The sequence below is a fragment of the Rissa tridactyla genome, chromosome 4 (genome assembly GCF_028500815.1).
Source record: "Rissa tridactyla isolate bRisTri1 chromosome 4, bRisTri1.patW.cur.20221130, whole genome shotgun sequence".
Lineage (NCBI taxonomy): Eukaryota > Metazoa > Chordata > Aves > Charadriiformes > Laridae > Rissa > Rissa tridactyla.
Genome location: NC_071469.1, coordinates 26,127,005 through 26,151,431, shown reverse-complemented (window position 1 = coordinate 26,151,431; position 24,427 = coordinate 26,127,005). Strand labels below are relative to the sequence as shown.

At 41.8% G+C, this 24,427-nt stretch overlaps 1 protein-coding gene across 2 annotated transcripts in view; it reads right to left on the bottom strand.

Annotated features, from left to right (window-relative positions):
* Positions 1 to 24,114, bottom strand: part of GTF2A1 (general transcription factor IIA subunit 1) — a 29,184-nt gene extending 5,070 nt beyond the window's left edge. Inside the window, exons 1-8 of one of the 2 annotated variants that reach the window (XM_054199979.1) lie at positions 24,028 to 24,114; positions 16,088 to 16,189; positions 14,177 to 14,384; positions 11,616 to 11,680; positions 9,376 to 9,451; positions 7,431 to 7,564; positions 6,248 to 6,568; positions 3,378 to 3,467 (exon numbers count right to left, since the gene is read on the bottom strand). In XM_054199979.1, the coding sequence (XP_054055954.1) occupies positions 3,378 to 3,467; positions 6,248 to 6,568; positions 7,431 to 7,564; positions 9,376 to 9,451; positions 11,616 to 11,680; positions 14,177 to 14,384; positions 16,088 to 16,102 (909 nt within the window). In that variant the 5' untranslated portion in view covers positions 16,103 to 16,189; positions 24,028 to 24,114. Of the gene's footprint in view, positions 1 to 3,377; positions 3,468 to 6,247; positions 6,569 to 7,430; positions 7,565 to 9,375; positions 9,452 to 11,615; positions 11,681 to 14,176; positions 14,385 to 16,087; positions 16,190 to 23,624; positions 23,912 to 24,027 lie in introns of those variants that run through there. The other variant, XM_054199978.1, reaches the window with a different exon arrangement.
* Between the last annotated feature and the right edge of the window lie 313 nt (positions 24,115 to 24,427).

The window sequence follows — 24,427 nt, the reverse complement described above, 5'->3', positions numbered from 1 at the left end:
ATGGGTTTTCAGGTTATAATGGATATTCCTGTTGACACAGGGTAAGACAAAGAATAAAACAACAGTTTTACTCATATTCTCTTCACAAAAATATTCCATACAGAAGTAACTCTTCCTTCTTCATGCCTATTCCTGAACAAATACTACCTGACTACAGGAAGCAGGTCGACCAATCTGGTGGAGATCAGAGAAGATACAAGGACAGGAAATAGTTGTAGTATTGGAAGACTTCAATTATCTCATGCCTACTGAGTAAACATCAGTGTGCAGCACTGGGCTGCCATACAGTCAAATCCTTCTTCATGAAGGAGCTGAGTCACAAAACACACAATCCTTTTCTTGGTTCAAGACAGTGTTCAGGGCTTAAGTTAGACAATATCATCAGAACTAACAGCATTTATATAACACAAACACTCTCACCGGGGTAGTAAGTCAATAAATCCACTGGAAGAGCGTTTAACTAGATTTATGTTCTAATATTTCATTTAAAACTAAAGGAAACTGAGTAAAATTCGGTCTAAAGGTAGACGAGTAAATTTTGGAGAAAAAAAACCCAAACAAACAAAAAAAAACCCACCAAAAATATACCCCTCAAACGACCACGTACTGTAAGCACAGAGCAGATAAATACCTGCCACCTATCAAACAGGGCATCGGAAAGACCAAAAGATCACAAGTGCAATTAAGCAGCAGGACAACAAGATATTCAAAGAAAGCAAAGATCTTTCAGAAAGCTTTGGAAAGCTATCAAAAGAGGAAAGATTATCATAAACTTTTGCAGATAAAACATAAAGATCTACCCAGGTGATGTAAAAAAAGTTAAGAAAATTTTACAAAAGGCTTAAAAACAAGGAAACCCCATTGCAATTTTTCCATTTCCATCAAGGACAGGAAGTCTCATCGTCTACTATTAGTGCTGTAGAAGCAAACAGTAAAGTAGCACCAGAACAGATACAACCATAGCGCTCAATCAATCTATTATTGTTTGGCTATTGTACTATTGTTTGGTCTTTTGTGTCTATTATTGTACTATTGTTTGGTCCATGCTCACTTTAAGCTAAAAAGTCAGTGGCAGCAGCAAATAAACAAACAGGAAAGGCCTAGTTTATATACTCTACTTGCCCTTCCAAATGGCATTCAACAAAAATCTCTCATCAGAAGTATCTGATCCGCCATGAGGAAAGAAGGAAGGTCCTCACATGAATAAACAACTGAATACAGATGGGAAAACAAGGGTAAGAACACTGTTTTTACAGTGAAATGAGATCATTCCAGAAGAGATTTGTGCTGGCTGGAGTCGGCATGGTTTAAGAATTCACTTATCATCTGGAAAATGACAAAACATCACCAACGATACAAAAGAACAGTTACTGAAGAGCTGCAGAACAATGTTACTGCCCTAACTCATTGTGTAATAAAACAATGGTGGCATTCAATGTATACGAAGGTAGTAATGATGGAATAAACAATTCCAATTTACATGGGTAGAAAAAAATGATGGGTTTGAGTTGAGAATTACAAGTCAGGAATGAGATCCCAATGTTCTAACACTTTTCCATGAGAACATCAGCTCTGTGTTCAGTGGGATCAAAAGCACACAAGAACTATTGCAGAACACTGCTACACCATTTAATAAATTGAAGTTTCACCTGTGTTACAAACATCTCTGATCCTCCCTCAGCCTTATCTACCTGTATCAAATAAGATACAGAAGAATAAAACAGATAGGGAGAATAAAAGTAAGAATAATCAAATGTTTGGACAGCTGGACAAGTTAACAACCAAGAAAACTGTAGCTCTGATTTCAAAGAGATGACTGAGGAGGGTTGTGATGGTCTGCAATATCATAAAAGGCACCAAGAAAGCAAAGAGGAAACACTCTTCTACACAAAGAACTAGGAGGTATCATATGAAACTAAGGGGTTAAAAAGTAGGTAGTTCTCCACAATTCATTTGTGAAACTTCTTGTCATAAGACAAAGTTTACAAGGACTCAAAAGAATAATCAAATTAATTTCTGACAAATTAAGGTAAAAAATCCGCTGCTGGCCATTTGATACAAAGCCACTATCTCTCCCTCAAGAGACGGTTCACAGAAGGATGGTAAAATGCTCGACACGAGCATCGCTATCTGTTTGCCCTCCTCTTATTGTTCCAGAGGCACCCACCATCAGCTGACACAGGACACGCTGTGCAAGAACTCTGCTCAGAACAACTGAGCTGATCCTGTGTATTTTATAGAGACAAACTGAACAATGATTGTTTGATAAGTGATGAAGCCCTTTCAGCACACGTGGCACCAGAGATTAACGATGGACGCTGCTCCCTACTGAGTTCGCATGCTTAACTTTTAAGAGGGCGAGGATTTCAGAGTGGTTCTGCTGCTCAGCTTTCGCAGCTCCCAACAAGCTTTTCTGACTGGTATTCCAAGATCCCTCACAACGAACAATTTTGTATTACAGTCTGGAGGATACAGATGTCTGGGACATAGATGCTGATACCACTTTCCCCCATCTTTAATTCTCTGTTGGATCTGACGATAAATCTAAGCAGAATCTGGGCATAACTGGAGATTTTCTAACCAAGCCATTCTTCGCAATGGAGGGGTTTTTAGTCAACAATCTTACAGCTTTTTACTGCTTTAAAAAGTGTCCTTATTCATCGTAGTCCAATTAATCTACCACAGGAAAGGAAAAAAAAAATCCATGTTGAATAATCTTTATGCATACTACCTCAGTAAAAAGGTTTCTGATATCCTTTGGACACATTTAAAACAATTTCAGACATGGATGAATCCTTGCACATTCCAGGGCAATTGTGTAAGAAGAAATTAGTCATTATAGAGGAGGCAAGAGAGTTCAGCAGAATTTAAAGCAAAATAAGCAAAAGCATTCCACATTGCCATTTCAGTAAAGAATGCATAGGACAGAAAGGACCTTCTCCTCTGATAACTACTGAATCATCAAGAAGAGGTATTTTGAGTGACCAAGGAAAAGTTTTCCACAAGTCTAAATCATAATGACTACTACTTCCATTCATGGCCCCAGCAAATGTACAAACTTAATTACAATAGTACACTTCCCCTTGTGGAAGGGGCCAGAGGCCTGACCTTTTGTTAAAGGTCACAAAAAGACATGATGAAGAAAAAGAAAATGCAGCCACTTTTTTCTAAGCTTTACTCATCACCAAGTTTAGTACAAACCTGTCACACAAATCTGTTTTAAAACAAACAATAGCTAATTCTTACATTAACATTCACATTATCTTTATAGATCTACCTGTACTTAACAGTCACAAAGATATTACTTAATAATTATGACTTGACAGGAAGAAGAACTGAGAATGCAGAATTCTTGCATTCTGTTCTATAGAGATTACCTTATCGTACTGGCACACAACAACATTTTCCGTATCGAACAGTTCTTGTCCTTCCTCATCGCTCACATCATCTTCACTGTTAAGAGGCTCCTGAAAGAAACAAATGCAAAAATTTACGTTGTTTAGTAAGATCAGAGCTCTTACCTTGATTACTCACATGAGGCTACAGTCTGTCTCTGAACTACAGGACCCAAAATGCATTTCAGGTGGGAAATATAAGGCTTTCCAGCAGAGGGCTGATGTAGGTACACTTTCATCCTGCCCTCCATCCTGAGAAGATGTCCTTACCAATTTTAGCCTGGAACTTCAGTGTCCAGGCCAGGTTCTGGGCACTGTAGCCTTTTGTCACCACAATCATTCTTGCTCCTTTACTGTACATGTTCTGGTGCTTGTAATTTGTCTTTACAAAAACCTAATCATTATGCAGATTTTCATTTTTCTAAAGCATCTAAGCAGTGGACAGGCAATGTCAGTCACACCTCTCCCTACGTGCCATTATAAATAGAAACTGCACGATTTACTCATGTTTGATGTACCACAAACAGAAAGAGACCTGAACACATGCAGAAATGGAGGGGAAAAAAGGTGCTTTGATATGATCGTGGATAAATACATACAAAATAACTTCTCTACACCTAGAATGTATTTTCATGTCCCTTAAAAATTACTTTAATTTTTTCCTCTTTCTGCTAACAGTTTGTCCCAGCAGAAATTTGGGTTGTTTTTTTTTTTTCACCTCATGTAAATAACAGACATTTCAAAAGCTAAAAAATAGCCTCTAATAAAAGCAAAAAACCTTTTACGAAGTCTTCTGTATAATCCTCATCCTTCCACCTTCCCAAATATATAAGCTAAACAGTGGAGACGCTAGTGAGAGAAGAAAAAGGTGTACCAGAGGTCCTAATTCCTTCCAGTGTAATACTATATTTAAGTGATTTTAAAGGCTTTAAGGAAATGGTCCACTCATTAAGTGGCTGATGAACAGAAGTAGCAAAAATAACAGGAGATCTCCATCATACTGATAATAAAGTCTTGGCACATAAAAAAACTTCCACAAGAACGCTAGCATAAAGGCACTATTAAAGAACACTTAATATTTAAGCATGATGACCTTATACTTAATATGGCTGACACCAATGCTGATCAATATAAAGGAAAACTGATGTAAACCCAACCTTTAAGTTGTAACAGAAAAACACTGATAGACACCACTGTAGATGTATTACAGAAACCTGACTTAAATCATTGACAAAAATTAGAAGTTTTACCTGCGTATACTGCATGGGTGATACAGACTGTGAAATGCTACGTACGCTCCTCATATTGCCATTTTCAATGGAATCTTAAAATAACTGCAAAGGGTGCAGAGAACTGTGGAAGTGAACTGGCAGTTCAAAATGCATTTTCGGGATAGATTTAGGGAGTACCAAGTTTCCTGTCAGAGCCTGAAATAACACTACTTTTAGCTTATTAGTATCCCCCCGCACCCTTGTTATTCTTGTGGGGCTTTTTGGTGGTGGCTCAAGTCCAAACCCAAGAAAATTCAAGGTCTAAATTAAACACATACTGTTAAGAATGCAGCAAGTTACTGTCCTGGTTTGAGCGACCCAAGATTAACTTCTCTTTTAGTAATTCTACTTTTTAGTAAGGTCTCTTCTAATGCTTGAGAAAATTGCAATATTTAGAAGACTCTAGTGTCTGAATTTGTGAAAATATTTACTTTATAGCCAGCTACAGTATGCGGGTTTCAAGGTCTCAGTATTTTTGAGCCTAGCCAGGTGCAGGGGGTAAGGAGAAGCGAGACCCGAGAACCTGACCCCAGCTGGCCAACAGGATTATTTCATACCATGAGTGTCACATTCAATATAAATTAGGAAGTTTGCTGAGGATTTTCTTCTCTTCTTTGATGGCTGCCATCCTGAGAACTTCTTGCCCCAGTGCCGGACCCCCGAGCCCTTCCTCTCCCCCCAAAGCCGCAGCGCTGGCAGTGTCTGACATTTGCTGCCCACTGCTGGGAGTGCACAACTTCCTGCTGATGGAATTGGCTGAGTATAACCCTTGTATATTTTATATTGGTATCAGGATCAATATTGGTTCTTTAGTATTACTAACGTTAATTACTTAGTATTATTTTGATTAGATCTGTTTATACTCCAGCCCTCAGGTTTCCTTGTTTTCCTCCTTGATTCCCCTTCCCAGGTGGAGAGGGATCATCAGGTGAGAGAATTAATTGTCTAAATGACAACAAATTGTTGTGGGTTCTTCAAACCGTAACAGTTACAAAGAATATCCACTCGGCTCCTATCTCCCGATTTCATTAAAACAAGGTCAGATGTGTTTCTAGAAGGTGCTTTATAATCAAATTTGAGCTCTCAGGCTTGTTCTAACATAACAGAAAGCAACAGAACGGCCAGTAGGATACAGGTCAGACCACACCTATTGGCCCCCTTGGTGAACTAAATACATGCTCTCCTTTTTGTCAACCTTCCTAACGCCTTGCTTTTGTACGCAACTCAGTCCCAAGTGGAGTTGGCTATTTCTGTTTGCTTATGAAGGTTTCATTATTTCATGGCTGACCTCTCCATAACATCAGAAATATTACTGCTGCAGTTTTTAGAGGGCATTCACGACAACTAACAGTTATTTGCTGTGTCCCCCGACTTCCCCAGCTGCACTTCAAGGTGCTTTGCTAATACACATAGTTTACACAACTTCAGTACGGGAAATAAAGACCTTGAAGTACAAGGATAAAATGTTATACTCTCAACATTATCAGAACATAATATTATTTAAAGCATATAGTTTTCTTTCAAATATTGAAAGCAAAACACAAGCATGCTCCAGTCTTCCGAAATAAGTGTTCAGTTTACCTCTTCCACTTGGCCATCTTCACCCCCATCTTTTTCTTTGTCTTCCTCTTCATCATCATCGTAGTCTTCTTCCTCGTCTTCTTCTTCTTCAGATGATGTGTCCCCCGCTCCATCAACTTGGAGAACGAGCGGTGCTTGTGGTTGTGCCTGTTGTTGTTGTGGTTGCTGCTGACCAGCTGCAGGAATCTGTGCTTGAGCCGGTGTAGGGGCAGCCACTGTTGTAGGTATGACTTGTGTTTTATTTCCTGTAAACAGGATCTGCTGAGGCTGAATAATCACTCCTGTCTGCTGGGGAATCCCTCCAGGGATAGGAGCCAAAACCTGATGGAATATCATTGCAAGTACTGTGGCTGCTTCCACAACAGACTGCCACATCACTTACTCGCAGAAAACAATCAAAGCATATCAATCTGACTTGCACCAATTGGAGAAACAAGAGTTACAAATATTCCACCTATATCAGATACTTAATTTAATCTTCAATAATGTACCTTCTTTCACTACTCGGTGTTCCTTTTCTGCATTTTGCACTGCTAAATCTAAGAAAACCTACTCTCTTTCTATTCTAAAATGCGAGCACTACCACCGCACTTGAGCTCCAATCACAGCAGAGGAATGTTTAAATTCAAGTAAAAGATTATTTTTAAACCTTGCCTACAAAACATTTAACTTTAAACTCTCTACAAGTTTTTATTCATGCTTAAACTGCACAACGGTGACATAATGCTAAATTCAACGCTTCACAGTCTGGACATACAGTTGATCTTGTAGCTGAAAAGAAATCATCATAAAACATACTGTATTCACTACTAAAAGAGGCATGTGTGTGTTTCAGGTATTTTCTTCTATACGTTAGGTGACAGAATCATTTTAACTGATAAATACATCTTTAAAAGGATATAGACTAGCTTTATGCACAAAATATAATTGTCATGAGGGGACACACAGAAGAAATTTTAAACGGTAGCCAGGCAGAATTTGGCAAGAATAAAAGAGATGCTGAAAATGGCATTTCAAAATTGTTCATTAAAAAAAATTAAGCACTTAATACTTTTTTTTTTTTTTAATATACCAATTCTGATTTTGTGTTCTATCTCAATCTGCTCACAAAAAATGCAAGCCCGTTTAATAATTACTGCTAATGGTTTTTCTTTCAAGTGTACCTATTAAAATTTTTCTTTACCTGCTGTATAACAGGTGCTGGTACTCCACCAGGCTGCATTTGTGGTATGACCTGCTGCTGTAGAACAACTGGCTGCTGTGGTTGAATGATATACTGAGCTCCATTTGCAGTTCTAACTACTTGGAGGATCTGGCCTGTAATAAAATAAATATCAAATTAATCAAATATAGAAATTCACTTTTAAAATTATCTTCGTTTAGAAGCTTGTTTCCTCGAAGAACACGAATGACATTTAAAGGAGAGAATCTATATTTCACTTTCACCAGTGAAAAGATACTGTGCTGTAAGCAATTGTATCAGAAACAAAGAACTAATATGGTTGTTTACCATCTAAATACGATCGTGAGGTATGCAATCCAAAAATAAATTTACATACACAAGCCAAAGTCTAATCCTTTAATGCAGCACAGTATTTTAAATATTAGCTCCCACTTATGAACATACCTCACGTTTCAAAAGATAGATTTTACAGATAGAAAGACAGATGAACATATACCAAGACAGGACTACAGGTATTTACACCACAAAAATTCTATCGACTCTTAACACTGTGGTATTTCTAGGGTCATGTCAGATGATGTCCTTCCCTCAGATTCTTTTCTCTCCAATTACCACATTACAAGGAATTCTTCTGTGCATAAATTTCTTTGCAATATTATTGTGCAGTTGCCTTTTTGAAAAAAATCTATCCTTACACTTATTATCCACCTCTCCTTTCTGTTCCCTGTACTCAATTTTCTTTTATTATCCTTTATACTTTTCCTCACTTCAGAAAACACATCCAAGACTTGCACATCTTTGAGGATGGCCTCCAACTCTGAAAAGCAAGAGCTAAGATATATCCCATTAGTTTTTCACACTTCTAACCAGAAAGATGGAGAAGAAATTAAATTAGATAATCCTGAACTTCATACATTTCCCTCAAAGACTGATTTGATTTCCTGTTCTCCCTCCACAGCAAATGCAAAGCCCTATTTACTGAAATAACTAAGCATATCTGAAAGAAGGGACTACCCTAGCCCCTTGTTTAAGAAAACATACTATAAATATTTGTAACTGAAGAAGAAAAATTATGACCGTAACAAGAGTAACAAGTGTGAGCTGCAGATTATTCTATACTATGACAAACATACATGTGAGTCCTTAAAAACTTGAAAGATTTGAATTTCTAGAACAGCTACACATTTAAGTTTTCTTTCAACTACGTATCCATTAAACATTCAAATGTCTGAAGCAGGGAGGTTACGTCCCAGCTGATTTTGAGCACACTAGATGAATTACTCTGGCTAAAGCAGCAACCACTTCTAGAAAATGAGCTTTCTCAGATCTTTCTTTACTCTCCATGCAGAAGAGATCTAGAATCAAGCTTCTAAAATCAGCATAATACAAAAGTACACAAAGCATCAGATACGCTGTTCACAAAAGTAACATTATATTCTAAATGTAGAGCAAGACACTCTTTAAAAATGACAAATCTACAATAAAATTAGCATTGCCAGCAAAATTAGAAATTCCACTGTGTGTGCTTAGCCGGTACAAGAAACCTTCAGCCATTCCTCATCTGAAGGCACAGATGAAGCAATCCCGCTCTTTTATAACTAGTCTAGTATCTGTGCTCCAGTCATGCATCACAAAGCTCAGAAACAGGCAATGTGGAAAGACAGCCAACGTCTGTCATCTCGCTTCATGCGCTTCTTAAGAGGTGAGGAAAACTTGCACAGAAGTTACCCACACCAGTGATGGGTCAGGACCACAAGGTTTGTAAGATGAGCAAGCCAGTGGGCAAAGGAGTCCAGGAGTCTAGCAAAGGCACTGCACTACCTTGTAAGGGTGGATTCCCAGGTTTTGCTTTTTACCAATATATAGCAGGGAGAAAAAAAAACAGAATTTCTCCCTCCCAAGCACCTTCAAAACCATTGCTTGATCTCAATGTTAAGACAGTTACCTGAATTTGTAAGTATCTGCTGAACAGGAGTAACGCCAGCAGGGAGAGCCAATGTAGCTGCAGTGGCTGCGGCACTCTGAAACACAAGAAAGCTTTTTAACCACAGACGTTATTGCCAGTGCTTCATCTCACAACATACTGCCTGAAAACATTTACCTTTTTATTGCTGTCCACAACGTTTGCACGCGTTTCTGCAGCTATTAATATGCAGGCATTTATCAACTGTACATTATACTACATATAAAAATCATTTTCCTTCCCCCTTAATAGGAAGAAGACTGAAGCAACGATCACTGACCATCACACTTTAGCCCAGCTCCACATGGCTTCTTGGATTATCTGCAAGCTCAGCAGATTTTTTTTCCCTCTGCCTTCTCTGCTGAGCCCCTAATAGAGTACAACACTGCATTGCTCATGTGGCAATTTTACTTACACTTCTTCAAAGCAGCTAAAGATATGGGCCTACAAATCTGAAGAAACATAAGGTACTGAAGCAATGATCATCTTTGCCTGTCTTGTTTTCACAAGGAGTAGTAATCAGGTTTGCACTTTTCTTCATTCTGTAAATGATTTGCATTTCAAGTCCTGCGTAACACAGCTCTTTTGAGAGAATATACACATACAGTGTACTGACTGTTCACAGAATGACTAATTTTTTCTCTCAAGACAGCTGCTGGTTAGAAGAGAAAGCCAAAGACTCCCGAATGAGTAATGATTTGAACTTACAAGACTGAATTCCAATGCAATTATGGGAGCTCCACACACAAAAACCTGCATTAAGTCCTTAACTCGCAGAGGGAGATGGACTTCACCAGAGGCCTCTCCATTTCAAGGGTCTAACTTCAGCTGCCTATGGAAAAGCCTCCCCTTCCCCGTTATAAAGGAAGCATGGCCAATTAGTCTTTGCTACTGAAAGGATTTAAACTTTATTACTGAATAAAGTGTATACTTCCTGTTTGTAAGAAATATTATCTCCCCGTACTGGCTGGTCAACACAGTAGTTACGACTGCCAAAATTAAGAGATCACCAAACAAAACTGAAAGTGTTCATCTGCATCCTCACATCCCAGAGAAAGGCAGATGAATAAACTCTCATTACTCTCTGCCTTCAGAGATATTCAAGGTCTGTCAGATCCATTCTTTAATACCAACTTAAATGTTTCTGCTAAACACACACAATAATTCCAAATCAATTCTGTAACTATTTACTGAACAGTAGTCTTTTGCAGTATACAATTCGTCTGTATTTTGATGGCAGCAGTTTTAAAAGCATGGCATACTCATTTTTGCAACACCCATCAACACGATCTAACTGAATGAGAAAGAAAGAAAAAAAACCCTCTAACTGTTGGACTTGGGAAGCTACAAATCACACTGAAATTGTTGTAAAACATGTAAGAAAGAGGTAGATGTTAATGTGCTCTCAGCCTCTGGGTAAATGACGCTCTTTGAGTAACAAAGTTCAGGCTCTTTTCTATAATAAGGTCAGCCAGTAATGGAGAAGTGAAGGCTAACCAAGCTGCTGCAGCTTTGACTAATCATGAAATTTTGTTTCATGTGCTTTTACCGTGAAAGTGGTAAGAATGTAATGAATTCTGGTCTTAATACACATATTTAACTTGTATTTGCTGTTGTTTTCATTGCTATGCAAGCAATATTTTTATTTTTTTTTATATTAAGCCAGGGCATTTAAAGCAAGGTAAGATAACCAAAATTAACCTCTAGAGATAAAACACTGCAAGAAAAGGGTAAATGACTCAGTTTTATATGCTATTACAAAATCAGAGAATCAAAATAATGTGACCAGAAAAGATCCATGTGAATTGCTAAATAAACTCTCATTTGAGCTTAAGTCTCAGTGTAGTTAATATTTTTTCCCCACATCTAGCAAATACAATACACTTGCATCAGTTAATAGTGTTGTGTTCGTATACGACGAGCACCTCATCATGCAGATCCATACCAACAGTACGCCAATTTCTGATTAACATAAGTTTTGGTTACATACACTTAAAGCAGAGGATCAAGGTAAGTCCTACATTTGTCATCGAAACTGAAGTCCTGGATTACTGTTCCTAGATTGGCAGCACAGCAGCAAAACTCAGAAATATGGCAGACAGCTTTACCAGTGTGTCCTAAATTACTTTTAAGCAGACCAATACCACATTTGTGTTTACTATTTAATCAAAACAACTTACATAATGACAGCGCATGCATGTATAAATTTCTGCTTTTCTTACCATGCCTGATGCATTCATGTGCGGTATCAGCTTGGAATCTGGCACAATAACCTGCTGCTGAGGTGCTAGAAACAAAACAAAACAAAACAAAGCATTTCATGAAAACTACAGTCTGCCCAAAGTTAACGTCCAAGCCAGAATAACAGAAAGAACGTCACCCAAACATCAGCTGAGCTTCATAACAAAAACAGCTACTAAGCAGTCTCTGATCTTATTAAGTTTTACTCTCGAGACAATACAGAAGAGCAACTCTGAAAGGCAATATGGGTATTTTGGTGTTACAGATCTCATTTCAAGGGCTTTGGTTATCTATTCTGACCCTAGGTAAAGAAAGACTTAAAACATATTTCTGAAATTAGAGGTTTTAGTGAAATGTTGATAAACTTGCCGATGTCCCATATCTGAGTTCTCCAAAAACATCAATTGACAGCTGTTAAATCTTAAAACAGACTTAAACAAGGATTGTTGCAAGATGAAGAGTACGTTAACAGGATGCAGCAGTTAGCTTCAGTTAGGTCTAGCTAGCATAGCTGTTAGCATAAGCTCAGGATCTTCACTGTCTTTCTAGTGTAGCAGAAGCAGATGAAATATGATCAACTACCTGTCCCAAACAACAAAATAGTTTTGGTGTGCTAAACTATGCAATCAATCTGTTGATCACCTAGAAGTGCAAAAGTGACCAAGTCTATGGAACACGCAGGCTGCCAGTGCTAATATCAGTGACAGCAAATTGAAAAGTGACAGAGCAATGCAAACAAACTAATCATCAACAAGGTAGTCTCCATCCAATCCTATAACCAAGAACATTTAAAGAACACTGGGGATAACTGAGAGTTTCTGGAGAAGATTCTGGGGACGGAAGCCCCACAACCTGATGGCTCCAACTTTCAAGGAACCCAGGGAGGGCAAAAGGCGCTGCTCTAATTGGCAGGGGGGTTGGACAAGACGATCTCCGAAAGCCCCTACCAACTCCTACAATTTTGTCAAAAGAACCCAAGGAAATCTCATGACTCTGTGCCAGGACCACACACAGGACAGCAGGAGTCGCCATGCCTATCATCCTGATCTCCTCCTGGGACTGCACGAGGTCATGCGAAGAAGTACTACACCATCTCCTCTATGGAACAGCTAAGTCAAGTAATTGATAAAACTGCATGTCCGTGATTAAAGTGCTTTGATATCCTAATTTCATTTAGCCTCTACATTGTCATTTTGTCATAAGCCACAACACTGGGAAACAATAAAACAGTTTTAAGTGTATTACTAGAGGCAGGATCTTATTCTACCCAAAGGCACAAACAGCGGGACGGGGACCTCCATATTAGCGGAGGGAAACCTGGTCAGCAGAGTCATAGCTATTCAGCTAAGGAGCCACTAGGGGTCTTGGTGAGTAGAATCTCCAGGTTCTGCTCACTAACTTCAGCTGAGACACCTGGATCATTTGAAGCCATATGTATTTGGGGGTCTTAATCTCAAAACAAGTTTAATCCCAACAATCAAAACTCATTTATGTCCAGCCAGAATACAAATAGTACTATAAGAAGAAAAAAACAAAACAGAACACCGAAAATCCACATGAAGGAAAAAAGCGCCAACAACAGGTTCTAGTCATACTAGTTCTCTCCTGTTTTGAATATATAGTGGTTGGGTTTTGGGGCTTTTCTGGGGGGCAGAGGAGAACTCATAGCTATCTTTTGTGCCTCTGACAATATAGGTTGCGATCCATGAAATCTAATAAAAAGACTGAAGTCTGTGACTGACTACCCACAGATAAATATTTTATGCCACAATTTTAATAGCACACTGAAAGCTCAACTCAAGCATCTCACGGGTGGCAGATTTGTTTACACAGCATATATGCAGTAAAATCCACTGGTATTTATCTTAGTTTTCAAATTAAATTGTAACTGGTGAAAATGCTTCCCTTAAATTATTAATGGAGAGTACACGAGACAATTATTACAAGAAATGCTACTGTTACGGCTAGCTAAAACATACCTTGAACATCCCCACCTACGCAGTGTGCAACCTTTTAAGACCACGAAAATAGCCAGCCATTACACTTTTCATTTGAAACCTATTCTAAGATGAGCAACCATCTCCTACATAGACTGTTATACAAGTATTTTTCACTTGTATATAGCATCTACTTATTCTAAACAAGAATGTATTTTTTAAATTAATTTGCTCCTAATGACCTTACTACGTCGTGACTAAATTGCGAACTGCACATGTATAGTGGCTTGAAATTACACAGCTGCTAATGGATTTCTGACAGAATCTGAAAGTCACGTATTCTGAAAACATAAGAGATGTAGAAGACCAAGAGAAGGATTCTGCCTTTCCAAAAATCTTCTGAAGAATATGACTAACACAAATACCGAGATATTTCTCGCCAAGACAGCTCTCTTGACCCATTAAATAGAGGCCAGTGGATTCAAAGTTTAACATAAAGACAAAAAGTTATCCATCAGATAAACATCCTGCCCTAGATTTAGAATATGCTAAGGAGTTGGTCTAACTTGAGTCTTTTGGCAGAGGTATTAGAGAGTAAGTCTGACCTTGCTGAGACGCTGGAATAAGGACCTGTTGTGGCTGAGACTGCTGCTGCACAGTCTGCTGCGGCTGAGGTTGTGTGTGATGGTGGTGGTGATGATGCTGCTGTTGCTGCTGCTGCTGTTGCTGCTGTTGCACCTGCAACAAAAGCTGCTGCTCTTCTGAATGGAAGCCATCTACAGCCTTGGACTGCATCAGCTTGTTCTCCCACAGCTAGTTTGGAAAAGGAAAGAAAAAATCTCTGTGTACGATTTTTACTCAACAGGATTTGTAACAGTATAAAGACAGCACTCCAAAATCTAATTTGTTTTCACCGTTTATCTTGTGCAGTCTACTTAGCCAAAAAGCCTTTAGGCAAATACAGACTTGAAGAGCTAACTCCACAGAGGTAATGTTTTAAGAGGAGGAATTAAATATCCCTTAAGAATTGTCAGTCCAAGCTTAAGCTTTAACATTCTTTCTTTCTTCCAGCGTGGAAGATTCATAACAACCCTAATAGAAGCATGAATAGAGATAAACTGCTAACTTTAAATAAGCCTTCAAGTTTTCACTTCTCTACCTTCTTTCTTTCTTACCTTTTTAATCACAAAAATAATTCTTTATTACAGCTTTCCTCAACCCATTTCTCCTTGGAACTCCGCAATAAAAGTTGCTTGAAGACTACTGCCTCATAACACACTTCAACAGAAACTACCAGTTTACCTAAGATAATGCCTCTTTACAAGCATTTACACAGTTTCTACCACAATATCAAATTCAGCTCTCCAGACCCTCAGTTCTTGATGACATCTCATCCAAGAAAAGCCACTGATGCAAACAAAAGCAGCTCTTGCAGAAAGCAATGCAAGTATTTCGTAATATATGAGTCAAAAAGACCACAGGCACCCAGGACTCCTGATCTCAAATCCTGCTTAGGGCTCCCTGAGCCTTCCTCTTCAATACTTTGTTTCCCTTCTTGCCTCTGTCCTCATTCAATTTTTTCCTGACATCATTTGCAGAACACTACTGTGACACAAACACCAGTGTGCTTTTCTTATAGCACTCACTCCATTTCCACCAAGGCAGGTCATGGTTTCATGGAAAAAGGTCTTCACCTGTTTCTGAGTAGCCAAACTCAAAATTCCTTTCCCACTCCATCTATTTTTTTAATACTTTAAATATATTGAGAGTATGGAACATCCCACTTTCTGAAGAAGTCCTCATTCAACAGCTGAAATAAGCAGGCACCTACTTTCCTTTTATTTTTTTTTTCCCCTGCCTTTTCTCTTTCCTTTTGAGAGCTTCTTTTACTCAGGAAGAATTTGAAGCAAGCCACAGGAAACCCATTAGAGCTCAGGTCAACATCCTGCCGTTCTTTTGGATCCTTGGTAACAGTTCAAACCCACTGTATGTAAAACAATTCTGAACCGGAGAGCTTCAGAAAAGTGGGATGCACACAGTGCCATTATGTACCACCCCCCAAAAACAATACTTCTGCACCCCACAAACCATACACGCAAAAATCTGACAATGAAACTCCTCTTCTTCAGAAAGACAAAAACATCAAGCAGAGCAGGTGTTTTGTTTTTCCTGGAGAGAAACCTCAAGAATTGTCTGCCTCTAAAATAAATATATTCTCTCCTTTCTTTTTAAAGATATAATGCGTCGGAGACTGAAATAACACCATGAATTTGGATGCCCGCCGTTACAGTTTATGTCCAGTCTGACGTGCCAAGTTAGGGAAAGTAAACAAGGTAAGCAGATCTCTCTATACAGCAGTGTAATTCAAATGATATGGGGCTACAGATAAGCAGAATACTACAATGCTTAGCTAACTAAAAATTAGTATTTTTACTGTGTACAACAGTAAGCAGATCCAAAAACCAATTGCTGTATTGGTCTATTAAAATAGAATGACCTCTTAAGCTGCAACTTACTGTTTTGAGTTCCATAAGAACTTGTTCATCCACTCCTTCATCCAGAAAAACTTCTCTGACATCATTGATGACATCTTCAATTACAGACCTGTACAATTTAGGCTTTAAAAAAAGAAGTAATTAGTCAGCATTGTTCTGAAATAAATTAATCGCTTTAACGTTAAAGTAAGATTTCCCTACAAAAAAAAAACGTTGAAAAATGGATTACAGAATACACTGCATATTTCCGAGTGACTAAAATATCCAAAGAGGTATAAATCAGCTCAAACGAGGTAAAAAGGGAAGGGATTGTTCACTATCTTCTGTGACATAACTACGGCACAAGAGTTTTCAAACCACGAGTGTAGTACAAAACACAGAACAGGAGATTGTTTTCCATTCAGTAAATTTGTTTCCTGCTTGCCAATGTACATACCGAATATGCAAAAATACTTGCATGTGTGCAAAGTATTCATGTCGAAGAACATTAGAAGTTCAAAAGGATATTAGATAAACAGAGACAAGAAACTTGTTAGTGTTTGCTAGTTCAACAGGAACCAAATACGTCTCAGAATGATCTTGAGCTGAAAAACGTTGAAGGCTCAGAAAACTGGAAGCATTCATGTGAATGTCTTGCTCTTCCTTACACATCTGTTTACAGAAACTATAGAAGACAGGATATTAGGCTAGACAGACTTCTGCTTTCAATCAGTACTTATGTTTTTACATTAGAAATTTTTCAGGGGGAAATACTACAAATACATTATTACTCTATTATGCTGATTTCATGCCTAAACTGTCAATGATAAAGTGAATCGTCAATTCACTTTAGGTTGCCAGAAGCAGCTGTGGAGTCTCCATCCCTGGAGATACTCAAAAGCCGTCTGGACTTGATCCTGGGCAACCGGCTCCCGGTGGCCCTGCTTGTGCAAGTGGGGGTTGCAAGATCATAGAATCACAGAATGGTTAGAGTTGGAAGGGACTTTAAAGATAATCTAGTTCCAACCCCCCTGCAATGGGCAGGGACACCTCCCACTAGCCCAGGCTGCTCAAAGCCTCATCCAGCCTGGATGACCACCAGAGGTCCCTTCCAACCTCAACCATTTTGTGAATTTTAAAATGCAGGTGCAATTTTAAAAAGAGACTATAAATACTTTATTTTATCAATTAAAGCACCATAGGACAACAGTACCATGCACACGCTGCACAGCTTAGGCCTCTCTACATACATAAACCTCAACGATATTTTGGTTGGGTTTAAATATCTGTGCTATCTAATCGCAAGGTAATACTACGAGCTCTAAGTTAGGGTTGATCAATCTGCAGCCTGTGAACCACATACACTTCATGGACCAAGGCTGTTCCTCATAGACCATTAAAAATGTAGACAATTTTTAAACTGATCTGAAAGTAGCTACAACTTTCTGTAAGCTGCCATCATCCTCTACCCCATTCCCTAACTTCCTTAAGCAATAAATGCCAAATGAGGCCATATGCATCACGTATGTTGAATATATGCAAAACAATCATTCTGTACTCATGCAGTGGGTTTGGCACCCCAGGACGGCTGTGCCTCCAACGCACATGCAGAAAACCTGCACCAAACACATGCAGTTAGTCCAGCAGTGCTGGAACTACATAAATTTACTACACACTCTTGAAATACTTCTTTTACGCGTACGCAATTGCTTAATGCATCCCAGAAGTGTTGAATTTGCTACAGATATGCTAAAGATTACGTTGTGCACATGTTACAGAACTGTTACACCTACTTTACGGAATAACGAAGGGGGAATAGCAGCATGTGATCTACTAGCCCAGGAAAAAGCTGAATGGCCAATAAGCACAAAAAGAAATTGAGCATCTTTGCTTTTAAATGTTTAAAAACAAAACAACTTTAAAAACCGCACTGATATCACAAGGGGAGGAAAGAAACTATTTGGAAGCCTGGAACTAAGACCTAAGCAGTCTCATGGCCTTAGTGTTTAAAACAAACGCTGCACTGGGGCATACTCAAGTGATTTTCTTACAAGAACAACCAACAAACAAACACACAAAAAGGTGGTGGTGGGGGGGTAAAAATAAAATAAAAATAATAAAAACAACAACAAAACCCAACATACCACTCTGTTACTGACCACACATCACTCTCTTGGCAAATGGCATGCTTTCTGCACCCTATTTTTTTCTTCATTTTACATTTCCTCATTTTGCCACTTTTCAGCTTTAAATCATGCTACTGCAAATCAAGTAGCTGAAGTGTTAGAATTCATCCTCTAGATACTTGTGTCTCAAAAAAATTTCTGGCCTCAAGTAACAGGGTAAGTTTGCCATCCTTGAAAACTACCTTTACAGCACCTATATCCAAAACTTAACTTCTCCAAAAGAAACAAAACATAGCAGCTTTTTTTCTTTCAAAATAATACTGGATACTCACATATCCAGCTTCAAGTACAGCATTAACTGCGCTTATAGAGATGTCTGAAACAGACTCTCAAGCCAGACTACTCTTGAGCCCTAGGATTTTACATCTGCGTAGTGAGCAACTTAGAAATACCAAGCATCGTTAACAGGATTATTTTCCCACTTAGATTTAATTCATAGCAGACGCAAAAAGACGTTCTACTTAATGTTATTAAGTCCTATTATTTCTATAATTAAACAAATTGCATAAAGCTTATATGATTCAACTAGCACAGAAATGCTACCTAACGTATTCCATATATTGTTCCTTATTGTATTAAAAGTATCTGTTTCTTGATGCCAAAACCACATTCTGCAAATAAACATGCTTAACCTCAGACATGTGAGTTACTTTACTTAAGTCAAGAGAACTACCTCTAGGTTTGAAATCACAATCAAAATTCCTGCAGGATGGAGACTGCATTTTCTCCTTAAATTCTCCTCTCCTTAAATCGCCTATTAGGCCCGCTTTCCTAATAAAACAGATTTTACACAAACAGGCCTCAAGAATTTACACCAGCAGTTACCACCACCTATCTCCATAGCCAGGCAATTTTTGTAAGGTTTATCTACAAAGCTCCCTCAGGCTATAAAGCCCTAGGAAAAAAATATCAACATTCAGATATACAACAAACTGACCCTACAGCCCAACAGTCTGCTTGGGAACGTTTCCTTTTTTCCCCAGGTGTAGTAAGGGAAAAAACAATTTCAGAGCCCAGGATGCTGGTTTCTAGTTTCCAGCATTAGTTCAGCAAGAGAGCAGAGAGGCAGGTTAGGAGCACAGATGTCCCCTCTGCCAGTGACACAGTGTCCTTCTACGTAACTCTCAACAGCCCAAGCAAGCGGCAAAGCCTCCCCCAAAAGGCAGCAGCACCACAGGGGCACACAGTAAGCCTAGTGCAATCTGGGTTAACGAACACACGAGCAATTTGTACGTGCTCGTTATCTCTCTGCACTGGGTCTTAAGATGGGTCAGAATTTTTGGAGGCCGTTCTCATCACGCAGTATCGCAATATAACAGACTCGTGGCTGCATGGTTAGAAGGAAGGGAACAGAGAAAATAATAGCCGCATGCTTATAGTGAAACAGTGTCTGATTTTACCTATACATGTTTACGTGCTACCCAGAAAAATCCTGTCCGGTTGAAAACTTTCTCTTGTGCATGCTCCTACTGAACATGCAGCCCAGGTGGATGCAAGCCCTTCCGCAGAGGCAGCAGCAAGGCCTTCAAGAGCCATCCATAACAGAATTTTGAAGAATTTCACACAACGCTCTTTTTCTACCTCCACAGAGGCAAATCCAGCAAGTAAAATTACAAAACAACCTTAAGCCCTGGTCTTTAAAAGGAAGTACGCTGCATTGTTTCAGATATACACTAAGCGTTGGCTTTAAGCATTATTTATACAATGCTCAAGCTGTTTATACAAACCACCTAAGGCTCAGGAGTTGAACGACAAAACTATTTTCATACACTGCTAACTCAAAAAATAAACATGGGAATACAATTACTGAACAAATCTAAAGATGGGACAGCAGGTGAGTTAAGCTTTCCAATAAATTTCCACATTCAGAGAAAGCAATGAGAACATAATGTAAACTTTAAAGATTGCTATTAAAATAATCATGCTTTCATCTGGTTTATATTAAAGTGCCTCCCTCATAAAGACTACATTGCTGTAAACTTCAAGCTCTTTTAAGAGCAAAATACTCAACTCACTCTTCAATAAACACTATTCCAAACACTTACTACAGATTAAAGACAACAATTAAAATTCCTGATTTATTAGATACAACCACAAACACACAGAAAAGATTTGAAATCTAGTGCTTCCCCCTCCGGGAACATAAGGAAACAATTATATTTCACTTTCTCTGTGCATCTCGTAAAGAAAACTCCGAGTATGGTGAGACTGCTACACATGCACACACACTCCAAATCCAAGGAGCAACCAGCAAGCTATTTTAAGACATGCCACATGCCTTCGGGGGCTTACACTTCCTACATTCCTTCAGCTTCAAGGGTACAAAAACTGCATCTCTTTGTAATTATTATCACAACACTTGCGATTTCAGCAGTTTGGGTTTTCAATAACCAACACATTATGGAGAGATACACCGCGGCACGCTTTGCGCATTTGACAGCGGTTTGTCCCTGGTTGCTTCTGCAGTTATTCCTGAAACATCGCTAATCTTTCTCCTGTCTGTGCAGTTACAGATGGGAGCTAGCTATAGGACAGCTGGAAGAGCACACTGTAAAGGTAACTGGGTTTAGTCACGATTACATCAAAGATGCGTGTAAAAAGAAGTAACACATAATCTACATTGCAAGCATTAAAATTTGAGCTTTTCTTATGTCGTCGTGGACTTTTACAAATAAATTACCTTTGTCACCTACAAAATCTTACACTGCATGTAACTGTTATTGTCTTGTATTTGTCCTTTATTAGGAAGAACAGATTTCTAGCAATTCAGATTTGATCGGATGCTGACGTGATACTATTGACACATTAGGCTCAAAGACTAGCTTCCTAAAGTTATCCCCTGGTTGCCATATTTCAAAACGTTCCTATTCATCTTTGGTAACCCTAGGGTAAGCAGCGCGATCTTTGCTATCGAACAAGACCTGAATTTGACAAAGTTGTCCATGCACTATTGCAAGGTTTTACTACTTAATCGAAAATGAGCCTAAAGCATACCTATTTGAAGCAGGCTCATTCTAAGCTTGGCTTTTGCTATCCCAAATGCAATGGTCAAAGACAGACACCTTCCAAGAGAACTTTACAGAAGTTACACCAGTGCAGAAGTACAGCTGAGAGAAAGTAAATTGTTTAATCAAAGACATTTACGTAGTTGTAAGTCTGAATTTTGAATAATCTGGGTATTATTCAAAATATACACGTATATAGCCATTCAGTACTAACTTGGTTGAAAAACAGAAGCAAAACCTCTAATTTACTATACAGAAATAGATCCTTTTCTTGCAATCAAAAAATAAAGCCAGAAGTTTATAAACAGGGCAACTAACAGATTCAGATCATACACACTCAACACACATCCTACGAACTGTCCCATATGTAATGGCTGACTACTTTCCTAAATTTTTCTGATACAAAACCAGACAAAATATCAAAGCAACAATGCTACTTTGCAATCGCATGACCCTAACCTGCAGGCAGGTCTGTAAAATTTCAGATTTGGAAAGGAAAACTGGGATGCTTCACATTTGTCTACTGTTCTGCGGTATACCAAATATTGTAATTAAACCAAATATCGGTGAAAGTGCTAAAACCTTTACTCTATCTGTAATAAAATATTAGTACACCTGGCAGCTTTAGTCACCAGGAAGGCACAGAAATCACTGAGTAGTATCTGCAGCCCATGACCCGTAGACAAAACTTTAACACTAACGTTACTTGTGGGGCAACAGCTGTAGTCAGACCTTGGCAAAGCACCATAAAAATAAGTACCACATCTCTCCTTGACATACTGGGTAAGGGCTGTTCAAACTCTTACTCTCCCCACCCAGCAGAAAAATCACAAGAGTTGACGGGAATGCAGGAATGTGCGCTAGGCTAGATGCTGGGGACAAAAAATAAAATTTAAAAAAAAAAAAAAAAGGAAGAAAAAGGTAAACAGTTTCAAATGAAGGAGAGAACAGAAATTGTCTTTGTGCGACGGGTAAGAAGAGCGAGGAAAAGTCCATTTACACTGGCTAGGAGACGCCCCCGCCGGAGCCGGCAGAAAGCACCGCCGCTCGGCAGGCGCGGAGGGAAGGGAAGGAAGGGAGGGAAGGGGAGGAAGGAAAGAGGAGAAAGGGAAGAGGGAATGGAAACCCGGGCGAAAGCCCGGCCGGCATCGGCGGGAGAAGCCGGCAGCCTCCGCCGCCGAGGCATGCACCTCCCAGCCGGCGCTCGGCGGCTGGCTCCCTATTTAAAGGCTGATGTGGTGTTTAAATGGAGAGGCGGTGACGTGGGGCTGGAAAGCACCTTCCCATCCGAGCAGAGTCTATATTAGAGAGCGGCAATAGCTCTATATAAACAGGGCAGCCGCAGGGAGGAGGAACACAAGGAGCAGGCAGGCAGAAAGGCAGGGGGAAGCCATGATGGATCTGAGAGCCACAAACAAGGGGGCCGAGCCCGCCGCCGCCGGGACGCCGGGTTTGTCTCCTCCAGCACTTCGGGGCGGGGGTCGCGGCCGGGGGGCGCGCAAGGGGGAGCGGAGCGGCAGCGGAGAGCGGAGCGGCGGCCGGGGGGGGCCCGGCGGCCGCGCAGGTTCGTGTGACTGCTTGTTGCAAACCTCCGTGAGTACAAGTGCAGCAGCGAGCCACCCGCCACGGCGCGGAAAGCACGAGAAGGGGGGTTTTGGGGGGTTTGGTTTCTTTTTTTTCCTTTTTTTTTTTTTCTTTTTAAATAAATACTGCCTCGCTCGCCGGAGAGGAGTTGAGGGCTCTCGCCCGGCCGGGCTGGGAGAAGTGCTTTTCAACCATCGCCTCCTTCTTATAAAACAACATAAAATGGCTCCAGCGGAGCCCGGGCGGGCTTCGCCGCCACCGACACCGCAAAACCGAAACCGGGCTCGGGCGCCGCTTCCCCTCGCCCCGGGACGGCGGCGGCGGGGCGGGCGGCGGCTACCGCGCTCCCCCGGCTCTCGCCCCTTCCCCGGGCGGCTTCCCCCCCCCCCCCCCCACGCCCGCCAGCCCTTCCCAGCCCCACCGGACCCCCGGCCGGCGGCGCGGCCCCGGCCTTTTCTCCCGCGGGGGCTCCGCCGCCCGCCCCGCCGCCGCCCCGCCACCCCCGCCGCCCCTCTCCCGCCGCCCCCGGCTCCGCTCTCTCCCCGCCGCCGCCAAGGACGGCCGGCGCCGGGCGCCACAAGTTGGCTCCCCGCCGCGGTGGGGGGGGATGAGGCTGCCCCGCGCCCACCACCACCCCCCTCCCCCGCCGCCCCTTCCCGCCGGCGGGGAGAGGGGGCCGGGACCGCTCCGGGCGGGCGGCGGGAGGGAGGGAAGGGAGTGCGGGGGAGGGGGCGGCGGGCCCCGCCGGCCCCCTCCGCCCGCGCTGCCCCCGGGGCCCCCCTCGCCCCCCGACCCGGTCCTTACCACGGGGTTTGTGTTAGTCGAGCTCGCCATGTCCCGAGCCCCCCGGGACGCCCCCAACCGCGGTGGGGTGGGGGGGGGTGAGTACGCCCCTAAAACAATAAAACCTGCCCGGCTGCGTCCCCCCAGAGCCCGCGCCTCCCGAGCCCCCGGCTCACGGGCAGACACCCCGCGGCCTCGGCCCGGCCTCGCTCGCCGGCCCCGGGGCTGCAGCCGCCGCCGCCAGCCGCCCGCTCTGCCCGCTTCGCCCCTTTATATAGCGAGAGCCGAGCAGCTGCGCGAGCGGCCGGGGCGAGCGGGGGACGCGGGCGGGGGGGAGGGGGGGGGCGGGCGGGCGGCGAGGCACCGCGAGAGCTGCGCGCGAGACCGTCACGTGAGGCGCCCGCCCCGCCGCCATGACACCTACCGAGGCGGAAGTCGCCGAGCCGACAGCTTCCCCACCTCCCCGCCACCAGCAGCCGGGGCCTGCCGAGGCGGAAGTGGGGGGGGTGCCCCGCCCCTCTCGGCGCGTGACGCCAGGGCGCGCGCGAGGCGGGGTCCGCCGGAGACAGGCCGGCCCCGAGGTGTCGCAGGGGGGCCGCAGCCTCAGAGGGAGGGAGGGAGGCGGGCGGGGACCGGGTCGTGGCAGGCGCCAGGCTCGGGAGACGTTAACGCACCTCGGCTGGGTCCCCGCGATCGAAAACTGCGGCCGCTCGCCTGAGGGGCAGGAACCGACCCGCAGGAAGGGGGTCCTGAGCCCTGCCCGGCCCGGCCAGCGCTGGTGCCCTCCCTCACCGGGGGTTAAACAAAGGCCCGAGGGACCACTG